The 24,271-nt window shown below is 38.2% G+C and overlaps 1 protein-coding gene across 2 annotated transcripts in view; it reads right to left on the bottom strand.

Annotated features, from left to right (window-relative positions):
- Window positions 1–786: 786 nt before the first annotated feature.
- The window catches only part of pds5b (PDS5 cohesin associated factor B), a 47,189-nt gene continuing 23,704 nt past the window's right edge, over window positions 787–24,271 (bottom strand). For both annotated transcript variants that reach the window (XM_079609586.1, XM_079609587.1), the window contains exons 8-34: window positions 24,063–24,203; window positions 21,721–21,836; window positions 21,513–21,607; window positions 21,030–21,175; window positions 18,285–18,436; window positions 14,652–14,765; window positions 14,289–14,370; window positions 14,130–14,178; window positions 13,865–14,004; window positions 13,662–13,777; window positions 13,472–13,577; window positions 12,683–12,843; window positions 12,293–12,416; window positions 11,936–12,094; window positions 10,746–10,814; window positions 10,337–10,473; window positions 9,287–9,410; window positions 8,249–8,453; window positions 7,266–7,380; window positions 6,848–6,980; window positions 6,502–6,621; window positions 6,004–6,066; window positions 5,777–5,919; window positions 4,096–4,566; window positions 2,212–2,310; window positions 2,013–2,121; window positions 787–1,597 (exon numbers count right to left, since the gene is read on the bottom strand). In XM_079609586.1, coding sequence (XP_079465712.1) covers window positions 1,562–1,597; window positions 2,013–2,121; window positions 2,212–2,310; window positions 4,096–4,566; window positions 5,777–5,919; window positions 6,004–6,066; window positions 6,502–6,621; window positions 6,848–6,980; window positions 7,266–7,380; window positions 8,249–8,453; window positions 9,287–9,410; window positions 10,337–10,473; window positions 10,746–10,814; window positions 11,936–12,094; window positions 12,293–12,416; window positions 12,683–12,843; window positions 13,472–13,577; window positions 13,662–13,777; window positions 13,865–14,004; window positions 14,130–14,178; window positions 14,289–14,370; window positions 14,652–14,765; window positions 18,285–18,436; window positions 21,030–21,175; window positions 21,513–21,607; window positions 21,721–21,836; window positions 24,063–24,203 — 3,525 coding nt within the window. In that variant the 3' untranslated portion in view covers window positions 787–1,561. The remainder of the gene's footprint in view (window positions 1,598–2,012; window positions 2,122–2,211; window positions 2,311–4,095; window positions 4,567–5,776; window positions 5,920–6,003; window positions 6,067–6,501; window positions 6,622–6,847; window positions 6,981–7,265; window positions 7,381–8,248; window positions 8,454–9,286; window positions 9,411–10,336; window positions 10,474–10,745; window positions 10,815–11,935; window positions 12,095–12,292; window positions 12,417–12,682; window positions 12,844–13,471; window positions 13,578–13,661; window positions 13,778–13,864; window positions 14,005–14,129; window positions 14,179–14,288; window positions 14,371–14,651; window positions 14,766–18,284; window positions 18,437–21,029; window positions 21,176–21,512; window positions 21,608–21,720; window positions 21,837–24,062; window positions 24,204–24,271) is intronic.

Raw genomic sequence — 24,271 nt, 5'->3', positions numbered from 1 at the left:
GCGCGTCACAACCACTTCACAGACAGCACGCCAGTTCTCTTTTGCATCTTTTGGCGCTTGAATGGTTTAAAAGCAATGATGCCAAATAAATGATGGTTTACATGTGGACCATCCTTGGTCGCTCGCTCTCGCTCACTTCGCAGTTCCCAGATAGCGTGACCTTATACTGTAAGGCCGGTAACTATAATGATGAAGATAGTTCTTAAAATCTTTATAAGTTTAAAAGAATAGCAGAGTCCACACCACAACTATAACGATAACCGGCACAGGTGATATATATATTTGGAATCACTTTCAGAACGACTTTATCCAGCTTATGAAAGATAAATACATTGACAGCCAATCAGAATTAATCCTGCTTTAAAGAGCATTTAAAGAGACAGACCACAAAACTGCAGCAAGTGCTTAAAAAATTAATGTTATCTTGTGTTGGTGTAGACGCTATAATAATCGTTCTTTTATCTTTAAAAAAATTAATCACAATTAATTTATTCCATTGCCAACCATATTTTTGCTTCCGAGTTGAAATCTAAAAGTACTCTAAAGGAAAAATATATATAACTATACATTTACCAGATCATATTTTACTAAATATGATATACTTATAAAAAAAAAAAATCACAGTATAAAAAAATACATTTACATGAAAATATATAGCCGTCATATTTTAGAAAGACGATTCCTCAAATGGGACTCAAAATATTTTGAGGTCAGAGGCATAAATGTTTTTAAAAGCCCTGCCTAAATGAACACTACATTACCAATAAACAAATACGCAAGTTATTTATACAGAATATTTTATTGGTTCAGCAGACTGAAAAACTGATTTTGGTGGTGGGGGAAGAATCTTCAATTGTTTCCCAACACGGCCAATATTAAAACCAATGCTCTGTACCATCTCCTCCCTGTTTCAAACACTGATAAAATCAATACTGGGCTGTAAAATGTAACAAAGACATGAATTTATCATCAGACCAGTGTTTCTTTTATCTGCAGAGGCACATTTGCACATGCACAACCATATGCACACAAGAATTACACAAATGAGTAGGGTTAAAAAAAGGAAAGGATAAAATGACGAACAAATAATAAAAAAAAGGGACCTACAAAATGGTTATTCATGTAGCACAGTACAGAATGATATACAGAAGACACACAGGACACATACAGTACTGCTAAAAGTTGTTCAGATTTTTTTTTTCCTTTACTTGGACAGATCAGCTGGTGCAATATATTTAAAGCTGGAGGTAAAAGCTATACAAGTTGCCTCCCTAACCTTGGGTGGGGGGTGGGTGGGGGAGAAGTAAGAGCCCAAAAACTATTTACACTTTCTCATAAGATTAAGATCACATGGTCGGCACATATAACAATGGAAAACGAACCACAAGTCATGGTGGATAGGTGGGGCAGAAGCATACGGCAGAAAAAGACGGCAAAATACAGCTGAAGCAGATGCATGGCTCCAAAGTCCAAACTTTCCACAAGTTCACTCCTCTTTTTGGGACTTTTTCCTTAAGTATAGCAATCTCCAATCAATCTTGTGTTTTGTGTCTGTAAGCACTCATCTTCTGTCCCTTCTTCCAACCTTCCGTCGCACCTAAAAAACATTTCATTAGTACATATTCTCAACAGTTTCAATGTTTCTGAACAATTAATTCCCATGACATTTATGGTCATTCATGATTACTAGATACACATTTCTGGAGCATATTTCTACACAGAAATAATAGAGTTAAATAGTTATACATTTCAAGATTTCTGACCAATTAATTTAAATGACCGAGTTATTCATGATGAATATCAGATTTATTTTATTTTTATTTTCATACAGATTTCTGGAGTGGATTTATATATTTAAACAATAATTATATTTCTGGTATGAATCTCCACTTCAAATGTTTTAAGGATAGACTTTTAAAAAGTTTATCTTCCTTGCCTAGACACCAAAATGTTTTTAAATCAGCTAATTGGGCTTTCCGTGACTATGGGAATTCAAGCGAAAGGAAACTCACTTTAGGTGAGTCCATTGACTCATCCTCTTCCTCTTCACTCTGTTGGGCTGTGTCCATCTCCTCCTCAGACTCCTCTTCCTGGTTGGCGGCAGCTTTTGATCTCCCACCACTGAAACAGATTATACGAGTCGAATGAAACCCATGAAACAGACCTAGACACACATGTAGACTGAGCTTTTAGCAACATGGGTCTGTGTACCTGGCTTTCTTTGCTGCTGTCTGTGACTTTGGAGGTCGTCCTCTTCTTTTCTGAGGTGTGGATTCCACAGAATCGGTGGCGGCCTCTGATACCTCCACTCTGCAAAAAAAAAAATGTAAACACACATGTTAAAAAAGGGTTTGTGGGTATTCAGGAAGTTCCAGTAGCAATTTTTCTGCATTATCCATAGTACAGACTCAGTTTGGTATGCAGTTCATGAATATTATTTAGGACTTTGACAGTTAATGCAAATATCTAATCAGAAAAACACATGGCAGCAAATCAATGCATTTAGGCATGTAGATGGTCAAGACGATCTGCTGTAGTTCAAACTGAGCCTCAGAATGGGGAGGAAACGTGATTTAAGTGACTTTAAAAGTGGCATGGTTGTTGGTGCCAGACGGGCTGGTCGAAGTATTTCAGAAACTGCTGATCCACTAGGATTTTCACACACAACCATCTCTAGGGTTTGCAGAGAATGGTCAGAAAAAGAGAAGATATCCAGTGAGCGGCAGTTCTGTGTGTGAAAAATGCCTTGTTGGTGCCAGAGGAGAATGGCTAGACTGGTTCGAGCTGATAGAAAGGCAACAGTAACTCAAATACGCACTTGTTACAACCGAGCCGAGGTCTGCAGAAGACTCATGTCAGCTGAGAACAGGAAACTGAGGCTACAATTCACACGCAGCCCACCAAAATTGGACAATAGAAGATTGAAAAAAACACACACAAAAAAAAACACGTTGCCTAGTCTAATTAGTCTCAAAGCCTAAAAAGTGGCCACATATAAACACACACACATATATATATATATATATATATATATATACACACACACACACATACATATATATGTGTGTATATATATTATAGATACCATCTTGTCTAATATCTTCATGTCTTTTCCCAAAGTTCCAAAGCAAATGACACTTGTTGTAAAAGGTACGAAAAGTAAATTTGCAGGTGAGAGACATTTAGGCTATAGCCGATTTGATGTGCTGCCAGAGAAAGCAAAACTAAATTACAGGGGTGTGTGATATGCGCTACACAAATAAACTCGATGTGCCTTACCAAGTCTAACAAGCAAACACTGATAAATAGAATGTGATGTGCAAGTAAAGGCCCGTTCAGACCAAGAGCAATAACTATAAAGATAACTATGTTAGCGTCCACACCAGCGGACGATATTGTTCTGTTTATTGTAACCGTGTGCTGGTCTGTCACTTCCTCGAGCTTGTTACAGCAGGATGGATTCTGAATGGCTGTCAATGTTTTTATCATTCATCAGCTGGATAAAATCGTTCTGAAAGTGATTTCAACGTTATCGTTTCTCTGTGCCATTATCGTTATAGAGGTGGTGTGAACTCTGCTATTCTTTAATACTGAGAATGGTTTTTAAAACTATATCTTAATCGTTATCTTTATATTTATCGGTCTTGGTGTGAACGGGCCTTAAAAATGTATCTGTCCTACAGCGTTTTTCTACTTTAAATTCGTGGAAAATTGCCAGATCGCAAAACAGAATACAAAGCCGACAAATGGCTTAAATGTATGTGCCTCTCTCATTCAGCACGAATCCAAATGTTTCCATGGTTGGAACCTCTACTTTCTTTTGTAAACAAAGCTTTGTGCGTCCATCGTGTTGTAATATTCACGTAAAAAAGGTGTTTTGTCGTACCATCGCTAGTTGCTTTGCAACATTCATGGAGCAACCAATAAAAACGTCCAATATTAGGTTTAAGGCTATATAAAGCTTCAATTCTCGTCAAAATCCTTCATGTCTTCTCCCGATGTTCCGAAGCCACATACACTTGATTGTCAAATACAGTACATGATAAATAATAATAAGATGAAGAAGAACAGAAGTGCATACAGACAGCCACTCACCTTGGTTTCCGTCCTCGTCTGCCTTTGGGCTTCACCTCCATATTCTCCCTGCCTGCGTCCTCCTCTTCCTCATTCTCCTCTTCCTCTTGCTGCTCTTCCTCATTCTCCTCATCTACAGGTGGAGCAGCCTTCCTGCGACCCCTCCTGCCCTTGCTGGGTGTCTCGTCCTTTGCGGCTGCTGATTTGGGGGGCCGTCCTCGCCGCCCCTTCTTGGGTGGGCTGTTCTGTTCGTCTTCGGTCTCCATGGTCGGCTCTGCCATGCTGCTGTCCTCGCCCCACTGGTCCTCAGCATCATCAGTGCTCGTGTTGGCTGCTTTCTTCCGGCCCCGCTTGGGTTTGGACTCCTGGCCCTTGTCGTCTTGGCCGGCTGCAGCGCCTCGCTTGCGCCCCCTGGTGGGCTTCTCTGTCTCAGACGGGCTCTTCATTGAAATGTCTTCATTCTCACTGTGGTCCACTTCAGCCGAGTCCAGTCTGGGGTGAGAAAAGAAATGCACATGCAGTGCGAGACAAGTTACTCTTTGAACTTTTTTTTTTAGAAATCTTGTTAAAGGCCATGAGCTACTAATTGAAGAATGTGAAGAAACCAATAATAAAAGACTCCAAGAAAGACAAACTTCAAGGCATTTCTCATCTGTTTGTCTTCGTCACACTATAAAGACAGCTACGAGTTTGCCCATTGTGCATCTAGAGGGACGGCATGAGTCATCTCAATGCCATTGAGCAGTACATCCCCAGAGTGCTCTTTCAGTGTAGCACAGGTAAATGGAAACAGCAATTATTGTGCCTTCGTGACGCAGATACATAAAACACTCCATTCAAAAGAATCTCAATGACACCTATTCAATAGCCCAGTGACTTGGGAGACAGCCACCGCACGCCTACCTTTCCTGCTTTCACTCGTGTGGATGCTGAAAGGCGGTATGATTACAAAGCACAGTGAACCTCAATAGAGCTCGTTTAGTCCACAGCAGGATGTTAATACCACAGCCAGACTTTGCCGTATGAAAATTTGTGTTAATAACATAAAATGGATTCAGATGAGGCTCGAGATCAAACTGCAGACAGCTCAGTGTTTAACAATATTACAGTTTTAAGAGAGGGAGTGTGTCAAATGTTATTTATAACGCTTCTGTATTTATTTATGCACACCACCATTGGTTTTAAATCTGGATCAAATTTATTCTACTGAACAGATCATGCAACAAATATGTCGTTTTTAGGAATATGCTAAACTACATATTTTCAAAATCGCCGGTTAGATGGGTTGATTCTTACATTCAGAGCATGAAGAGCAAAAGCTATATCTAGCCATGATATGCTGTTTTCCCCTACAACCTATAGTGAGGTCAGATTACAAACAAACTGCTTTTACGTTGGTTGTTAATTAATTGGTTTACCAAACTGCAAAGCGTTTGTACCCTTCTCAAATATAAGGTAGAATTTTGTACAACTACCCAAAAACATGGCGATGAACAGTATTTTTGAACCAAAAATAGTTTACTGCAAAAAAAGAACATGTGAATTGTAAATAATAAAAAATAAAAATAAAATTAACTTAAAATGAATTAGACTTCCCATCTCAAGTAGAAAGGACGATCTTTCGCAGTCCCGAGTGCTGCCTTACCTTCCTCCTCAACACAAACACAATTAGCTCACATGTATGTGTGCTTGTGACACTAACCGTCCTTTACTGCGGCCGGGGGAGCTGGGGTTGGAGTTGCTGCTGGCGTTGCTGATGGTCTCCATTCGTGAGAGTTTGGTCTGCAGTTTTCCTGTGGCGGACAGAGGCTTGTTCACGGCGCCCAGCACGTTTGCTGCCTTAGGCTGCGGAGAGAATCAGGCAGTCAATCTCACAGTCCTATTGGACTGAAGAAGGTTAAAAGCACGGAATCGAAGGCAAATATGTACCTTTCCTGGGGTGAAGAACGACTTCATCTCAGGAGGCAGATAGTTTTTTGTGTTACTGAAATTCTGAAAGGCAGCAAGGACATTGAAAGATATAGTGATCGAGTGGGAGAAAAATCATTTTGAACAGTCTTTTTTTTTTTTTACTGATTTAAAGTTTGTACCAGCAGCAAGTCTTCCACAGCTGCTAACCAATCAACATTTCTATGACTTTTGACTAGATAAAGATGTTAAGCTTTTTTTTCTTGACATTGCAATTTCAATTACTCTAAGATTTAATTTTCCACTCCAGGGCAGAAACGTGCATGGTTCATGATACATAAATAAAGAGCTGCTGCTTATGGGAGATAGGGGTTCAAATCCAGTCACAATCCTATACTGACTCTCTCTCCATCCACTTTCCTGTCCCTTTTCCAGCAAAAAAAATTCCCATAATCCAAATCCTAGTATTTCTACAACGAAGTCCTGCAGCAGTTCAACAGAAAGGCAGCAGTTAAGCACCTTGTCCGGTTGTGTGAAGTAGCGTGCAGGCAGTACAGGATCTTTAGGCGACTCTAGACTGTATGTGGTGCTCTTGGAGATGACGATGTTCATGGCTACATCACACACTGTGTACAGTTTCTGGAGAGGAGAAAGAGAGAGAAGAGAGAGAATTGAGGACAGTGTAAATAAAAGCATTTACATAGGCATGGGCGATATAACGGTATAAAATATTTATAATGACTATAAACATTTACAAGTTTTGTTAGTACTTCATAAATGTCCAGTTCTGAAAATCCTTTACATTTCTAAGGTTTTCCCTGTTAGAACAACATTTGAATAGCCACATGAAAAAAGCAAAACGAACCTCATTAATCTTGGGATCATCCGGACACTGTCCATCTTTTGTCTGTTTTATGTTTTCCACCATTTTCCTGATAAACGCATGGCTGTTGTTTTCATTTTTGGCCATTAGGATTTCCAAAACAAACCATAAAGCCCTGAAGGGAAAGAGAAGATATGAGAGAGAGAGAGGAAGGGAGAGAGAAACATCATTTTCAAGATTAAAGGCAGATGGCAAGTCTGGAACACCATTTATCAGTGTTTTCGGCAGCCAGCCAAACATCTAACAAGCTGCACATTTTCTCCACTGTTTATGAAAATTTGAAGGGCAACATATTGGTAACAAATATCTCATCCAAAGCTTGAAATGACAACCTAATGAAGAGATAAACATTCTCAGATTAAAGATGGAAGAGAAGCCGGTGGAGCTCGTGTGGACTCACTCTTTGATGTCTTTGAGCTGCTCAATGTCCTGGACTTTCACGTAGTCTGGGTCATGGACCAAAAGGTGAACTGCATATGGCACCACATATTCCGGCAGGAGTGATATCAGCTTCTCTGCAGTACACACACATTATGTGAGTATTATAAAATCCTGGGCATTTCCCAGGTCCCACAATATATTACAATAGCATGGGTTTGTACTGTGGTTCATGAATAACAATTGGAAAAGGTTCACATTCTCAAAGGCTCTGAAACAAAATGCTGACATGCAATGAATTAATTCCAAAAGCAACAGCTGAAGAAACCAACACGACGGACTGGCAAATCTACCTGACAGGATAGACATAACAACAGAGTCTTCTGCATAATGACCCTGATGAACAGTTCAGCAGAGCATCTCAAGATTTCACTGTGCTGGACGTGTGAATATTAACTAATAAAAATCACTAGCACACAAACACACCACGTGTGTGTGCCTCTTTAATAAGGAATTTGATTCTGCTTCTGATTCCGGAATGATTCTTTTAGCTTTTAAAAGCGCCCTCACCTCAAATAACCGTTCATGACTAAAAACCGATTCATTGCAATTCTCTTTGGAAGGACTGTGGATCAACCCCAAAAAAGGCCATTTTCACATTCATTATTCATAACTGATGTTGCCGAAATGATTAAGATGCACTGAGAATCAATTTGGAATGGCATTGTGACCTTAATCAAATCTAAATGAATCGTGAGGTGCCTAAAGATTTCCAACCTTATAATACAGTAGTGGCTTAAGTAATCTTTTTGTACGGATTCATTGAAAGTCTATACAACTCGACTTAAAACACTGTAATAAACAGCACACTTAAACAGTGTTGTACGTTTCTTTTTATAAAAAACAAAAACAATTAATAAATAATTGTAAATGAACCAAATAAGTGAAGCTGAATAAGAACGGTTTCTTGATTCTAGCCCTTGTGTTTAGACGGACTGTCCTTACCGCTGACTGCTGCGTGCTGTTTCAGGTACTCCCTCCGCAAGTTGATGTTTTTGACCAGGCACTGACGGGCGTGCGCCCTGCGCTCCTTCACCGGGTCTTTGGCACACAACGTGAACACGGCCAGGTACTCCAGCGGCAGACGCAATCTGCACAGCCCTTTGTGCAGCTTCTGGGCGAAGGCCTGTCGCACCTGATAGCACTCGTCCTGAGAAAGACAAGAGCACTCATTAATTCCTAATGAGTCATTTAGCTGATGCTTTTCATCAACGGTTTACAAAACACTCCAGGAACAATAACCTTGCAGCGACCTAGGGTTAAGTGCCACCACCAGGTTTGTTGCAACGCTGTCCATTCCTGCAGGGTTTAACCTACAACGTTTATGTTTCCTGTACAGATAAACGTGAAATCAAAATGGACCCCCAATTAATTTCTTAATACACATATATAGATGTGCTGTGAAAGACTGATTGTTTTTTTCCCTCTGAAAATGCTTTATTTTCACTCTTATGTCACTTTTTGGCTGTCAGTTAGCAATATTTTCTAACAGCCTGCACATCCTGCTCATGGTTTTGGTCAAACATACTTTTGGTCTGGCTCCATTTTAATATGAAACGCTCACTTTCAACAATCCAATTAATTCCCACCCTGTTTTGTTCTGCTTGAACATCCAGTTGTACTCTGAAATAGTCATCCATCTTATAAAAGTAAAATGGATTGTGAATGACCATTCATACTGAGGCTACATCTGCAATAAAAGAGGCATTATTTGGAAGCTGACTTCTGATTTTAACGGTCGGTTTGCAGCCAACAGTTAAAGTGACCCTTAGTGAGGCTTCCTCAAAGATATGTTGGTCATAACCTGCACATCAGATAAGACTTCAAAGTGTGGCGGGTGACCAGGAATACAGTGAATCACTACAAAACCAACCAGCCTGTTAGTCAGAGCAGAGTAACCCATTAAAACAATGTCATGATCTTTTTTTTTTGTTGACATTAGACCAATATGCAGTCAGATGAGGAGCCGCTGATGGGTCTTACGTTGATGACGAGGGCGCAGAGCTGGTACTGCTCCAGGGTGATGATCTCATGGTAGCACGGCTCCTGAGCGAGACGAAGAATCGCACAGCCGGCTGCTAGCCGCAGACGAGACATGTCCGGCTTCCTGTACACCCACACACAGAAAGCCAGCACATAAAATCACTCCCACATCACAACATACAAATAAAAGCATCAGTAATGTTTTTGTATGCCATCGTTTTCCAGCCAAAGTGTTCATGAATTTATTGTGATGTTGGAGTTTCCTATTAGAATGAAAGTATAATTGCCAGCCTTTTTGGTAAAGCACATGTAACAGAGTGGGCCCCCAGTTTTTTTTTTGTGAAAAATTATATAATTCATAAATTTGTCAAAACTATACATACATTTTAACTTTTGATGATTTTATCATACGCTACTGTTCAAAAGTCTTGGGTCAGTCAGATTAAAAAAATAAATAAAAATAAATAAAAATAAAAAGGGGAAAAATTAAAAAAACTGAAAGAAATTAATACTTGTATTCAGCAAGGATGCATTCAATTCATCAAAAGTGACCGCAAAGAAATGTATAATGTACAAACTGTTTCTATTTCAAACAAATGCTGTTTTTCTATTCACCAAAGAATGCTGAAAAATGTATACTGGTTTCCATAAAAATATTATGCAGCACAATTGATCAATTGCACAATTGCTTTCAACATTGATGATAAGAAAAGTTTCTTGAGCCCAAAATCAGCACATTCGAATGATTTCTGAAGGATCAAGTGACACTGAAGATTACATGAATCTATTGTATATTAAAATATTTTTAAAATCGAGAACAGTTTTTGATCAAACAAATGGAGGCTTTCAAAAACAGCAAAAAATCTTACAGATCTTGAAAAAAAAATTAACGGTAGTGTTTATTTGTCGGATGCAAATGCTCTGTTTTTGAGTGCACTTAAAACAATTAAATCGACCGATATTTTTTTATTTTACATCACAGCTCATGATAGTCACTAGTGAAGGGTTTGTAACTATGCAAACTATTCAAACAATCAAAATGCCACTCACCCCATCTTGCCCTGCTCCGTCAGATCGCCGTCGCTGCTCAGGATAGCCGTCAGCATTCTCAGAGTGGAGTTGCCAGATTTACTCTGGTTGTTCTTCACGCCGAGCAGCCACCTGACCATCAGTTTCAGACCCTGAATCTGAAATGCACAAAGACAAGAGGAACATTAAACTCATAATTTACTCGCTAGTAGTTCATCTCCTGTGGCTGCAAGTTTAGGTGTTATTTATTTAAAATATAAAGGTGAAAAAAATAAACTAAAAGAAGAAAAGTTGAACCTGTCTAACCATATATGTTGGGAATCAATGCAATACAGGCTGAGATGTGATTCATTCACTCTGGGAAAATGAATAATAAATGGCAAAAGACAAATCTTAGCTGAAGTTGTGATTTATTTACTGAGCGTCTCACCTTAGCCAATGTTTCAGGAGAGACTTCATCATCTGGGACCCACAGCTTGGTAGTTTTCTTGCCAGCAATCTTTGCAGCAAACAGAAAATCTAGATCAGTATCAGATGCCTCAAAACCCAGAGTGTGCGGAGAACCCTTTATTGCTTAGTCTGAAAGTTTGCTAACAAGGTTACAACTAAAAATAAGCACACTGCTTGTAATAGAGGCGAGGAGACAAATGATGTGTCACACGTCTGTGTGTATTAAAGCACACGACTTGATTTAAAACTACTGCAAAATTAAATAAATCTGTACCCACAAGATCAATCAAATGAGATCAGTAAATGGGATCTCATCGGTTTGATACGTTCTGAACTTTCTCAGGCATTTACTCTCATAATTATACTGGGTTGATTTGAGCCTTAAGCAAGCACACACCCATAAAATCACATTAATTAAATGAGTCTAAATTAGTTCATGCTACAGGCAAATAAACAACACATGCATATTTAATGCTGCTCTCTTGACCAGCTATGGTATTCATTATTAGCAGTGCTTTTCACGACTTTGGCTGATGATTCATTGTTATACAAATAATTGTGATTAACAAGTTAAATGTCTAATGTTTTTGTTATTTTTTTCATGTTAGTTCACATTCATACTGACCTTAAGAACAGTCATTATTTATATTGAAGTTAGAAAACAAACAAACACACAAAAAGATTTCCCTTGAGGCTTTATAAAAAACTATGAAAAATGTGCGTGCGTGTGTGTATATATATATATATATATAATTAAAATAGAATATTTATTATTGGCATTATGATATTGGAATATTTAGTTTTTAACATTGGAATAGTAAAGATTGGAACAGTAATAAATCCAAGTAAAAAATATATTTACTATAATTTATATCATATGTATTCTATTTTTAGAATTTATGCCCATCCTGTAATGGCCAGAAAATACACAAATGCTTATTTACAAAAAATAACTTTGGGTTCACAATGTATGTTACAGTGAAGCAAATCCAGAGGCGTTGATACATCAAGTATCTGAGTTCATTTTGAGCGCTCACATACTGCACTACTTCACCAGAAGGGGAGATATAAAAATGTGCATTTCTATGCAGTGCATCACACTGATTGCTGTGTCCTCATCAAAATTCAGGCTTTATTGCGGAAACAGTAATGAGCAGTGCTGTAATTTACCCGGTCGTTCATTAGCAGGTCTTTAACGATGAAATTGGCCACTAAAGATTTGAGCGGAGCTGCAAACTGTTCCGGGGCCAGCATGGCCAGGTGTCCCAGTGTCGTTAAAGGGGTGATGAGCTGTTCCATGTTGTCTGTGTCTAGACTCTTATACAGAGGCTGTGGCAGATAGAAAGCAATTGGTTAGAATGGCAGGCATCCAGGTAAAAAAAAATTTTGTGAACAAAAAAAAAGTGAATATGTGAAGGTCTCGGTCATGTTAGCCAAAAAGGAAAGTCCTTTCAGAGGAACAGCAAAATGACAAAACCATTATTCCAAATATAGTTTAGACACCAATACTATTCTTCATTAACTTACCTCAAATATCTGTGCAAAGTGTGTATCTCTGTTGGAGAACATGGCATGGATACAGTGGATGGCATATTTGGCCTGGCGAGGAGGACCCTTCTTTGCTTTCTGCTGCAGTACTGGTAGCAGGACTCTAGGGGGCAAAAAGAAGTAAAACAGGCAGAAGTGAATGGCAACATCCACTTTATGGATGACTGTACAGCACAATAGAAAATGGTTTTCCAATTTCAAGTGGCATAGCATCTCAGAAATCACAAAATGAGAAAGTCTTCAATAAATATAAGCATGTTTAAAACGTTTGAAGTGGTGGAACAATTCAAGCAGCATCACTCCTCAAGAACGAAATCCCAGATGTGCTCTTCTGAACAGCCCAGGTCCATGAGACAGACTCAAACTTACGATTTGATGTGTGGGAAGCTCTCCTCCAGTTTGATGCCAGTGTTTTTGAAGATCTGCAGTGCGGCCTCTGCAACCTTTTCATCGTCCATCTTCAGACAGCCCAGCAAAGACTCGAAGGTTTCGGCAGAGTGAAACGACACAGGGTGGGTGAAGGACAGGACCTGAGGGGCGTAGACACTTCAGTACAGCGCTGAACACATACCAACAAACTAATAATAAAAAAATGTTACATTCTATTAAATGTGTATAGTAGGCTGAGTGATATTGTTTGCTGGCATTTTAAAGATGGTCTGTTTTCTAATTTAAAACACAGTAGTAAAAATGCTATAGTGTTGGCAAGTTTGACTCAGTACATGAATAGGTTAATCAATTAATTTAAACAGTTTGCACAGATTCATGGTAATGATTTAATTCTTATATGTAACATTTTGAATCAAACAATAACTGTTTGGTTGAATTAATGGTTCATCAGAGGAAACAATAAAATAATAAAATAGAATACAATAAAATAAAAATAGTAGTCCATGGCGCTAGCACATAAACTGATAAAATGTACCCTTAAATTCAATGTAAATCGCTTTGGATTAAATCGCTTTGGACACCAAACAAAAATAAAAATAAATAAAAATAAATAAACCCAGTAGCTATACTGGAGCAACAAACTAACTAAAGAATTCTTTCTGACTTAATCCAAATATTGACATGCATGTATCTTTCTGTGCTAATGGGATTTAACACCAGGATGGACACAGTCCAATGCGGTAATGGGTCTAGCAGAGGTTTATTTACTTTCAGAAGCTCCAGGCCGGCTCTGATCGCTTGCTCAGTCGGGACTCCCTCATCTTCGTCATCAGCAGTTCCTTCTATAGATTTGTTCACTTGTTTGATAAGTGCACTGCAGAAAGAGAGGAAGCAGTGAGACAGCGCGCAAATGACGGTACATTTATTCCCGGACCGGTATTTAAAAGCCTTAATGTACCTGATAGACTCTGTGTCGATATGAACGGGTGCTATCCTCTCCAATAAAAACTTCACCATCTCTAGGAAAGGGTTGCTGGGCTGTTTGGGGCTGCCCAGTTTTTTGGTGATTTCTTTCTGTGGAGTGCAAACACAGCCACAAACTGAGACAACTTAAAACTACAAAATGTAAAAACCGGCAAGGTGAAGAAATACGGTTCTTACCACGCAGATCTCGGCCTGCTTACACGAGCAGGATGGGCTCACGAGAGTCTCCAGCTGCTTTCTGATCTTCTCGTCCTCCTCAAGAACCTGAGCGAGCTTCTTCACAAAGTCCTGCGTCTTCCCCGGGTCTGGCAGGTTTTCTTTAACACAGAGATGGAGATGGAGAGATGTATCCCCCTCAGTGAACATTTTTCTTACACAAAAAGCTGATTGCATTTGACAGGAGATTAATCTAACAGCACTGGAGAGAACAAACACGACTTACTTGTGATAACCATGACCTTTGAGAACACGGCCTTGTTGTAAGAGTCAGACTGGGGGGGATAAAGGAGTTCAAGAATGTTCAACCAGAAGTACAACATGTAATATAGAGAAATCAGAAAAAGCTTTAACCAAAACCAAACAACTGAGAGGAAAAACCAACTTTTGGCTGTTTTACAAGATCCAGAAGATCTTTGACATGGTGTCTCAGCATGTTCTGACACTTCCACATTTCATTCAGAGCTCTATGGGAGAGATAGACCACAACAACCACAATCAACATTCCACATCTGCAAATACATCTTCATAGGTCCCATAAACTCTTTTCAGACCCACAAGCACCTTATAAAATCCTATTTTCCAATAAAAACATCATGAAACAATTTTACTTCCATAACATGATGCATTTCTTAATTAAACAATATTTAACAGAATGGGGTTTTTGTTTGTATGGTTTAAAATCATCTACTCAATTTCTGCACAAGCAGATGTTTTAGATGAATAAAACAAGAATTACTGCACCTACTTGACAGCATTTCCATCCAATGTGGCGTACAAGTAATACAGGCACTTCATTCGCTCTGTAGTCTCTAGATTGTGAGGAACGAGATATTGGGCGAAGATCCTCTCCACAAGCAACCTAGCGAAAAAATCAAATCAGATTGAATCTCATATATATATATTTTTTCATTCCTTTGAGATTGCACATTGTTTTCTTTGACATGTCATTACCCAAATTTAACTGAGCTTAGACAGCATTCAAGTGAGCTCAAATTGATGACCCAATCAACAACATGAAATTGCATTTGCACACAGTTGTCATCACATGCTTTAATAATGCAATAACATTATAAACCAACTCAGTGAGTTCAAATGGGTAATCTGAACAAGCTGCACGTAACACGCAATGAAAGCTTGAAAATGAAAAGTACTTTGGTTGCAGAGCACAAAAACATCAACAAGGTCAGAAATGATTACAAGACGGGATAAGGAGTCATGTTTCAAACAATGACCGCAAATTAACTCAGCATGTGCATTTAAATGTGAAAAAGAAAAAGAAAAAAAAAGTGAGCCCAAACTGCGACAATCTCTGCATTTCATCCTGTGGCTCCATTCTTGGATTTAGTGTAAAGATAATCTGTGGTCATCTTTGGTGGATTTTTGCAGCCGATTACAGATTACCGATTTCTTGTCATCATGATCAGCCAATACTGATAAATCAAGCTTCACATAAGTAACTTTTAAGCTCTCTGTTGACTAGCACAATGAAGGCATTTTTTATTATTTCATGTCTTATTCAGCAAAGACATGTTAAATTGATCAAAATAGTTAAAAAAAATAAATAATCTAATTTCAAATAAATGCTGTTCTTTTGCTGTTCTAAATGCTGTTGTTTTCCATTCATCAAAGAATCCTGAATGTATTATGGTTCCCACAAAAAGGTAATACTTAAGTTTAGGGTCCAATTCTCACCATTAATTAGGTGCTTATTAATATGCATATTACTAGGATATTTACTGTTTATTAGTGCTTATAAAACACATATTAATGCCTTTTTCTACATGACCATATTCTACATCCCTTAATCCTACCCAATACCTAAACTGAACAACTACCTTACTAACTAATAATAAGCAGTAATTAGGAGTTTGAGAATTGGATCCTAAACTAACGTGTGAACAATGAAAATATTAAGCAAGCAGCACAACTGTTTTTAACACTCATAATAATAATGTTTCTTGAGCACTGTGGGACTACAAATATAAGAATCCGTTAAACATCTGCTGATTTTATATCCTTACATAACATAACATGGAAAAACTAAGGTAGAGTACATTGAATTTAACATTTAAGGTCGTCAGCCCAGTGCTTTGTCTCCATTTCTAAGCACTGCCTCCTACAATCTATATAAACTACAATGTACACTGCCTTAGTTATAGACTAAATGATTGCAGCTACCGACAGCTCGCCTTCTCAATAAAGAATCCTGCTGAAGATACAACCACGTCTCATGGTCTTCGCTTTGAGTTTCCTACAGCACCAAATCAGCATATTAGAACAATTTCTGAAGGCTCGTGTGATACTGACAACATTACTGTACTGTGCTTCTATTAAATAAAATGCAGCTTTGGTAAGCACAAGAGACTTCTCAAAAACATTGCAAAAATCTTACCAACGCCATATCTTCAAGATATAGTTAAGTAGCTGGTTAACCTAGATCAAGTTTACAAGTATGATTTTTAATTCTCTTTGAACAATTATTTTGAATGGTATGGAAATAAAAATCAATATGCCCTTATTTTTCAGCAAAAGAGATTATGAATATAGCTACCATAGTAATATCATCTGTATAATTTTGAGCCATCACTGAAAATTAAAAATCGAATAATTTAACTGCTGTAACAATTTTACCAACTATAATTTAACCCCTTTATAAAAAGACAATGCATTAAAATGTGTAAAATATTCACATAACCCACAATGTGCAATATAACAGCTTTATAATGCATTATATAAACAGGCACCAAGCAATGCGTTGCTGAATCTGTGTTAGCAAGCGTCTGTCTGGTGGCATCACTATTCTTTCTTTATGACTGGCCTTGTCTTCTTCAGATCCGCAGAATCACTCAACACAGGTTCAGCTGAGGATTTTCACAGTCCTCTTGTTTTTAGCCGAAGCACACAGGCTCTCAGAGGTCAGTTTTCTATGTTCTCATTTGAGAAACATACCCACTGGCTGTCCATGAATCTAAAAGTCACCTCAAGCCTTAAAAACATGACTGAATTTTTAATGTCGAGGATGTGTCATGGCATCAGTAGTACCGTCGAAGAGGTTTCTCTGTAAACTGCACCATCTCAAATCCTCTGTCCACCAGTGGTCCTTAAATTCCAACAGCTTGCGAAATACCTTATAAAGTTCAATTACCCAGCAGAGCTCCTTCATACAGGAGATTCAGCTTTATAACAAGCTCTTACTGTAGACTTGCTGCGGTAGTTGGTATTACCAGAGTAACAAGGTGTTCGGCTATACACGATTGCATTACTTGGCCACAGCCCCTGCTGTCTTTTTGCTTTTTTATCGAAATAAAAAAAACATTTACCGGTAGTTCAGTTGTACAACAGACACTACAATTTTAAACTGAAAGCACCTGCTCTGCTCCATACAGCAGGAAATGCAGAGTCAGATTTCACTTATGTGACGAGAGCAAGGAGAGATGACAGGACAATAGCGGAGGATTTTGTGCACAACAAATCCTGAACGTGTACCTGAGCGTCATTGACTAATATCTTGTAAAATGTGTGGTCCGTAGTACCCCGCTCCCTATACACAGAGTACGCGTGATCGCGAAATCAATAGCGAAAGTGAAAAGCAAGTGCAAATCCCCCATGGCAAAAGACCCCCTCCCCCGATGTTATCGGTAATAATTCCGGTGTTGAGTTGTCGCAAGTTTAAATTTCCTCACTGTGACATCCATATCTTATATATCTAACACGCTTCATGGCTCATTCTAAGCCTGTCAGAAACCAGCACTCTTTTTCAATAGCATCTTAAACCAATACCGCAAAAGTAGCATTTTTTTAATTGCAACTTCAGAAAAATGTGTCAATGTTTTGGTCGTACACAAACTTTCACAGAAAAAAAAGTGCAAGCGTAATTTCAGGTTCCGAAGCACATTTAAATATTTGATGCTAAAACTCACAGTTTAAAGAGCCTGGGGCCGTCACAAAGACAGGTATGACATCTCAGGTCACCCATTCAGAGATATCCGTCAAGTGTGCATGAGTGCGAGCAGGAGCATCAAGTTAACTGGCTGCAGTTCACTTCTCGGTAACCAGTGTCTTTAATAACAAGGGTTTCTGAATTCTACATACCGGTATAGCCCCTTTAAGATTTGGGCTATTTAAATAAGCATTGATAACATTTCAAAATCAGGGTCAATTACTTAGAGCAACAAACTATGATTTAAGGCTTAATTAATTACAATTACATTACAATAGATAACCATATAATCCATCAAAGACCATTTCTGACCAAAGAAAATCGAGACATAATTGCCAAGTACTGAATGGAAGCAGCATTCACCATTGACCAATTGAATTTAAAATAGCCATGGACATCATACAATTATTAAGAGACCTCCTGCTTATCTTTACTCACCGGTCGTCGATGCTGTTCTGGTAGTAAATATGGAGCAGTTTGTCTTTGATCCAGGAGATCTGCTTGGCTGCCTCTTTGCCGGCCTCCGCCTGTAAGGCGTACTTCTTATAGATCTGAGCCAGGCCCATCATAGCCTCCTTACGGACCCGCCACTGCAAGATAACACACAACGAGAAGCTACTCGGTGAGATTATTCTGCTCCAGTGTAAAAATCATACCCTAAGAGCCAGCAGCAATAAAAACACCTTGGTCAGCAGCCCATTTTAGTCAGAAAATATATATCACAAAGTTTCATTATCAGTTGACTGTGTACTTAACTTTTATAAGAGAATGAACTACGCATCACGTAATCCACATCAAATGAGCCATAATACAATATAAATACACTTTTCAGTAGTGAATAACAAACAACACTACCACTCAAAAGTTTAAGGTTTGTAAAAAAAAAAAATATATAGGTTTTTTAAACAAATCTCTTATGTTCACCAAGGCTGCATTTAGTTGATCAAAAATACAGTAAAAACAGTATTATTGTGAACTATTAGTATTAAAATTAAGTGTTTCCTATTTTAAAGTTCTTTAAAATGTTATTTATTCCTGTGAAGTAGGGATGCACCGATGTGAATATTGTGGCCGATACCGATAACCGATATTAATATTGCTGTTATGGCCGATACCGATATTTACCGATGTCGATATCTCTGTATAGAAAACACATTTTTATGATAATCAAATAAAGAGCTATTTTCCAAAACACTTTTTTTTTCTTTTTCTTTTTTTTTTGTAATTTATTTTCAGAAATTTCTGATATTGGGCACCTTTACCTGTGTGTACCAATATCAGTCATTAATAATTTGTATGTCCACTCTAGCCGCGACGCGACTGCGAGTTGCATACAAATCAATCAAAACCCAGAGCCAATCAGAACGGCGTGTGGGCAGGCTCTCGCGTCAAGTGCACAGCACCAGAGAGTAATCTTGACGGCAATCGCAAGAAAATGGATAAGTAGCTACATAATCAAATTCACAAATATTACACCATTTAAACAGTATTCAAATACATAGGCTACTGAGTTACTTAAACAATCTTTGTCAAATAATACATTTGTTTCTTCAGTTTGAACGTTCTTGTTTCCATTTGTTTAATTTCAAGATCTGAGGTGAATTATCCATTGTTGCTTTTACAGCTACAAAGCTGGAGCACTAAATGATATTCAAAGTCACATTACACGCTTTTAACATTAAATAAAGCACATAAACAGTGCCTGAGATTATCATTGCCACACGTTGTGTTTGTTGTTCCAGCGCGACGTCGCAGAAAAATAGAAACAGTTTCTAAATAGAATCGTCGCGTGTCGCCGTCGCGGCTGATTAGGAAGGACATAAAGCTCTGATTAACATTGAAAATATACCTTTTATCGCGTGTCGCGGCATCGCGTGTAGTTAGGACACGGTGTAATGACTAGTTCGCGCGCCCACAATGAAGTGCGCGTGCCTACACACAAACCCGGGTTCAAACCTCGCCCCGTCCAGCACGGGAGATATAACAAATGTTGATCGTGTGCCCACCATAAAGTACGCACGACTACACATAAAAACTGTTCCCACAGTATCAGTTATTCCCCTCGCTCTGACGAGACGTGATAAAGGGTGCACCCTCTGTAAAGCGCGCGCCCCTACACACCAGCGCTGTTCACAGCTGAAATGCGCTCGTGCAAAAACAAACATCCCCGCCCCCACACGCACGTCAAATACACAGGAATGATAATCGGCCTGTTCACATCGGCCATATTTTGACATCGGAACGATACCGATGTGTAAAACAATGACCATATCGGCCGATATTATATCGGCGGCCGATATATCGTGCATCCCTACTGTGAAGGCAAAGCTGAATTTTCAGAATCATTACTCAATATTCAGTGTCACATGACCCTTCAGAAATCATTCTGATATGGGGCTCAAGAAACATTGTTATCATCATCATCAACATTTATTGACCCCAAACTGTAGAACCATCGGGAATTCATAAAAGAATCTACAGCCAATTATGATTAAAGAAAAAAAAATTGTCTTGGTGGGCAGCTTACTACATTTTGGAACAAGTCTACGGTAAAACAGTAAAAATGAATACATTAAGAAAGAGAAATCATATTTAATCTAGCCTGTAGACACATTTTGCCTCAGCATGAACATGTCAGAGAAATTACTGCTTTTAAGGTTTTACCAAGTCATAAAAACATCAATTTAGCTACAGCTGAAGCTAAACAGCCCGATATAACCATTCCTGCATATAAAGCCACAGCTTATGTATGACAAGCTACAGAAGCAAACAAGGTGTAATAGGATGAGATGGAAATACGCCTTGACTACTGCGGTGTCATTTGTCCAGGAACACAGGGGGCTCTTCGATTAAATTTCTCCCTGAAAGCATTTTGAAAAGGCTGAGAAATGGTTATAGTCCAATTTATATCATTCCGTCCCCTCCAGCTCGGGTGGCTAAAGGAGACTGCTGATTAAATTATAGGGAGAAGAAATGGAGTGTGTCTGAAAAGAAACAAGAAGCTAATGTATTCCAGCTCGACTCTGCCCTGAATGCGAAGATGTCAAAGTCTCTGGTTCATTTGGGGTACTAATGGGAGAAAAGGCCCTCAGATATTATGCATGAAATAAAATGACTGCAGCACTAATAAAGATTGTTTAGGAGACAGCAAACAAACATGCACAAAGGGAGCCTGGCGCTTACCCGTTTATCTAGAGTCCTCTCCTTCACAAAGTTCAGCAGGTGATCGTTGACGAGAGCGAGGTCCTTTTTGGAGGCAGTCACAATGGACACAATGACGTCGTGTCGAATTGCCTCCTCTGGGTCATGTGACCTTACTTTCAAATACTCTGCAGAAGAAATGATTACATGCACAATTTGGTTAAATGTGCATTCACATCATTTTCCTTGCAAATTTAACTGGCATTTCTTAATAATGAATGAACAAATATACACAAACACATATTTTTAAATATATAAAACATTAAAAAACATTACAAAACAAAACATTGTGTAATGCATTCAATATATAAAAAAACTTAGATAGATTTTTTGCAGTGGATGGATGTTGTCATTATATTTTAATATAAATATGAATAAAGGAGATCCATTTTGGTTTTGCGTTTACTTTTATGCTCATTTGTGAAATAAAAGGGTAGTGAAAGTTAGTACAGAAACAGTTTGTACCAGTGAGATCTTTTGCCAGGTCTGGATGGTTCATCAAGCAATGGCTGGCAAACTTCACACATTCCAGTCGAACAGGGACGTGGATGTCATTAAACCTAAGGAAACATAGATGGGTCGAAATCGTTCAGCTTCGTCTTGATGTTGAAATGTTTATCAGTTTGTGTAGAGAAAGAAGAAGGTAATTGGATGTGTGGTGCGTGAGCTGTACCTCCCAAGGTAGCACTGCCAGAGAGGTTTGTTCTGTGAAGCGAGCTCTGAATCTTTCGCACCAAACATCTTAGCCAGGAGCTTCACAACTTGCAGGCGTTCATCGTTATCATTGCTCTACAAAACAGACATGAGGATTTCCTGGTGATATAACTGCAGAAACAAGGCCTGTGGCCATTCATTATAACACAAAAAAACCCAGAATGAACCCATTTAGCCTCGTCATCATTGTGCTTTGCATAAAAACAAAAGAATAAAGCCATGACGTCAAATACGGTACGTGGAACAACAAGCCCTTAACACTCATAACATTCATTCATATGCTGATCACAAACTCAACCTGCTTTTGTCAGTGTATACAAGTTTAATAACATGACCAACACAATAGAAAGTAATCGCCTTTGCTAGTTTTTGAAAAATGCTGTGCTTTCAGGCCACGCTGGATTAAATCTCATGTGAAAGAAAATGAAAGAAAGGATCGTTGACTTGGCTGAAGTGTAATCATGTTCACACAGCATGTCAGCATCTTTTCGCTCAGGAATGTCAAGTCCGTATTAGATGTGGATTTTATTGCTTAAAAGTTTCTATTAACTTCCAGTTAACGCACAAACAACGGAACTGAATTTTCCATTTGTGAGAATAACACATTTATTCTCAGGTAAGCCACAGAAGGCAGAATTTATTTGGTCAATTAAACACTTCTCCATATGTGATCAGGTTCTGACCACAGTTAATATACACAAGGTTTTTGACCCCCACAGGCCACAAGAAAAGTAGTAAACAAGCTTCCGTGGTGTTGTGAGATGTTAATCATGAGCTATCAAAGATGTCCTAAAGGCTCAATAAAGGCTCAATTACAGGGCTGCCATGCATTCTTAGAAGTAGCCAAATAACCATCCAAAACTAGACCAATAAGCAGTCTGACATTAGAAGGGGAAAGAAAGATTTAGTAGTTCAACTTTGTCCAAATCTAACAAGACTGTCAATAAATAATACCCAATAATAAACCAATAATATGGTTTCAAATATTTGTTTAAAAGGGCCAATGGCTGATATAATGCATGCATGTAAGAAATGTAATATGAATAAAATTACTTACTACTACTAATAATAATAATTATAATTATAAAATAATAAAAAGTAAAAGTAAATAAAACTAAAAAAACGTTAAATATCGTCATCGGTCGTCAAGTTTTTCTGTTTGGCTGATGTGTTGTAAGCGGGACTTCTATTTTAACGTTCCATGTGAACTGATCCGAGTTCAGCTTCACTGGACACGCACGATCGACAAACTTTAAACCCTTTATTTCCAACTATATTATTCAGTTGCCCACTATGTCATATGCCTGTTATTTTCACGGTGTGCTGTATGTAAAATTAGTTAAACCTTGTTTTTATTTGAAAAAACATGATTCAGTGCGCACAAACTTGCCATATTAGGGTGTCCCCTGCTGGTTACAGAGATTACTTTCTTTTTATTCATATTAAAAATAAAAAAAGCAATTTGTGAAAAACACTGTAATACGATTACAGAATCAAGAAATTATCATCTAAAGTAAGTCTGTTTCATTTTTAGATTCAAATTATATGTTATTAAATATTAATTCAAATAAATATATATCGGCTTATTAGTACTTATAGATAAATGCTTTATTCTGCATGTCCATATTCTACATCCCTTAAACCTACCCAATACCTAAACTTAACAACCGTACTAACTAATAAGCAGTAATAGTTTGAGGCAAAAGTCATAGCTAATAATTAGTTAAAAGTGAGAATTGAACCCTAAACTAAAGTGTGACCATTTCCCCTGCTGTACCGAACTCATTTCGAACATGACCCCAAAACCAAGGTACGTTCCGAAACGTGATTTATTTTCTTTTTACTGTTGGACCCCTATTATCTAAATAAAACAACACACTGAGCCCCCCCCCAAGAAACATATTTTCAAATAGCTAATGCCAGTATCAAGAAATCATAGGGGCCACTGGCTGATATAATGTATAATAATTTTATCAATAAGTAAATTCATAATAATAATAATTATAATGAATGAAAACCAAAAATGTGGAGAAAAAAAAGGAAAAAAAAAAACTTTTCTCTACACACTATTTCGCTAAAATATTTTGAAAATAGGAATTATACATTTACAATGGCTGTTGTTAGATTTTGGATCAGAGAAATTGTTCTTTTGAAAACCTCAAAATGGCCAAATATCAGTCTGTCACCCCATACAAAACAATTATACATTTTATACACAAGCAAAAAGACCTCAAGGCACACACAGACAGTTTTATGGGAGAAAACAGCATAATGCCATGTATCGTTAACAAGCCATCTTACCTTAAGCTTGAACTCCAGCTGTGGCAGGACGGACAGCAGTAGATGGCTGTCGATGTTGTAGAGCTCCAGGATCAGGTCAAAGACGTGTTCCGACAGATCACTGACTGAAGTCTTCCCCAGCATCAGCACCTGGTTAAAGAACTGAGACACCAAACTGCACATCACACACTCGCATCCATCAAAGTCTACCATGCTGCATTGGAGAACCC

Source organism: Phoxinus phoxinus (assembly GCF_949152265.1).
Source record: "Phoxinus phoxinus genome assembly, chromosome: 4".
Classification (NCBI taxonomy): Eukaryota; Metazoa; Chordata; class Actinopteri; order Cypriniformes; family Leuciscidae; genus Phoxinus; species Phoxinus phoxinus.
Note: the sequence above shows the minus strand (reverse complement) of the source record. Positions and strands in the feature narration are given on the sequence as shown.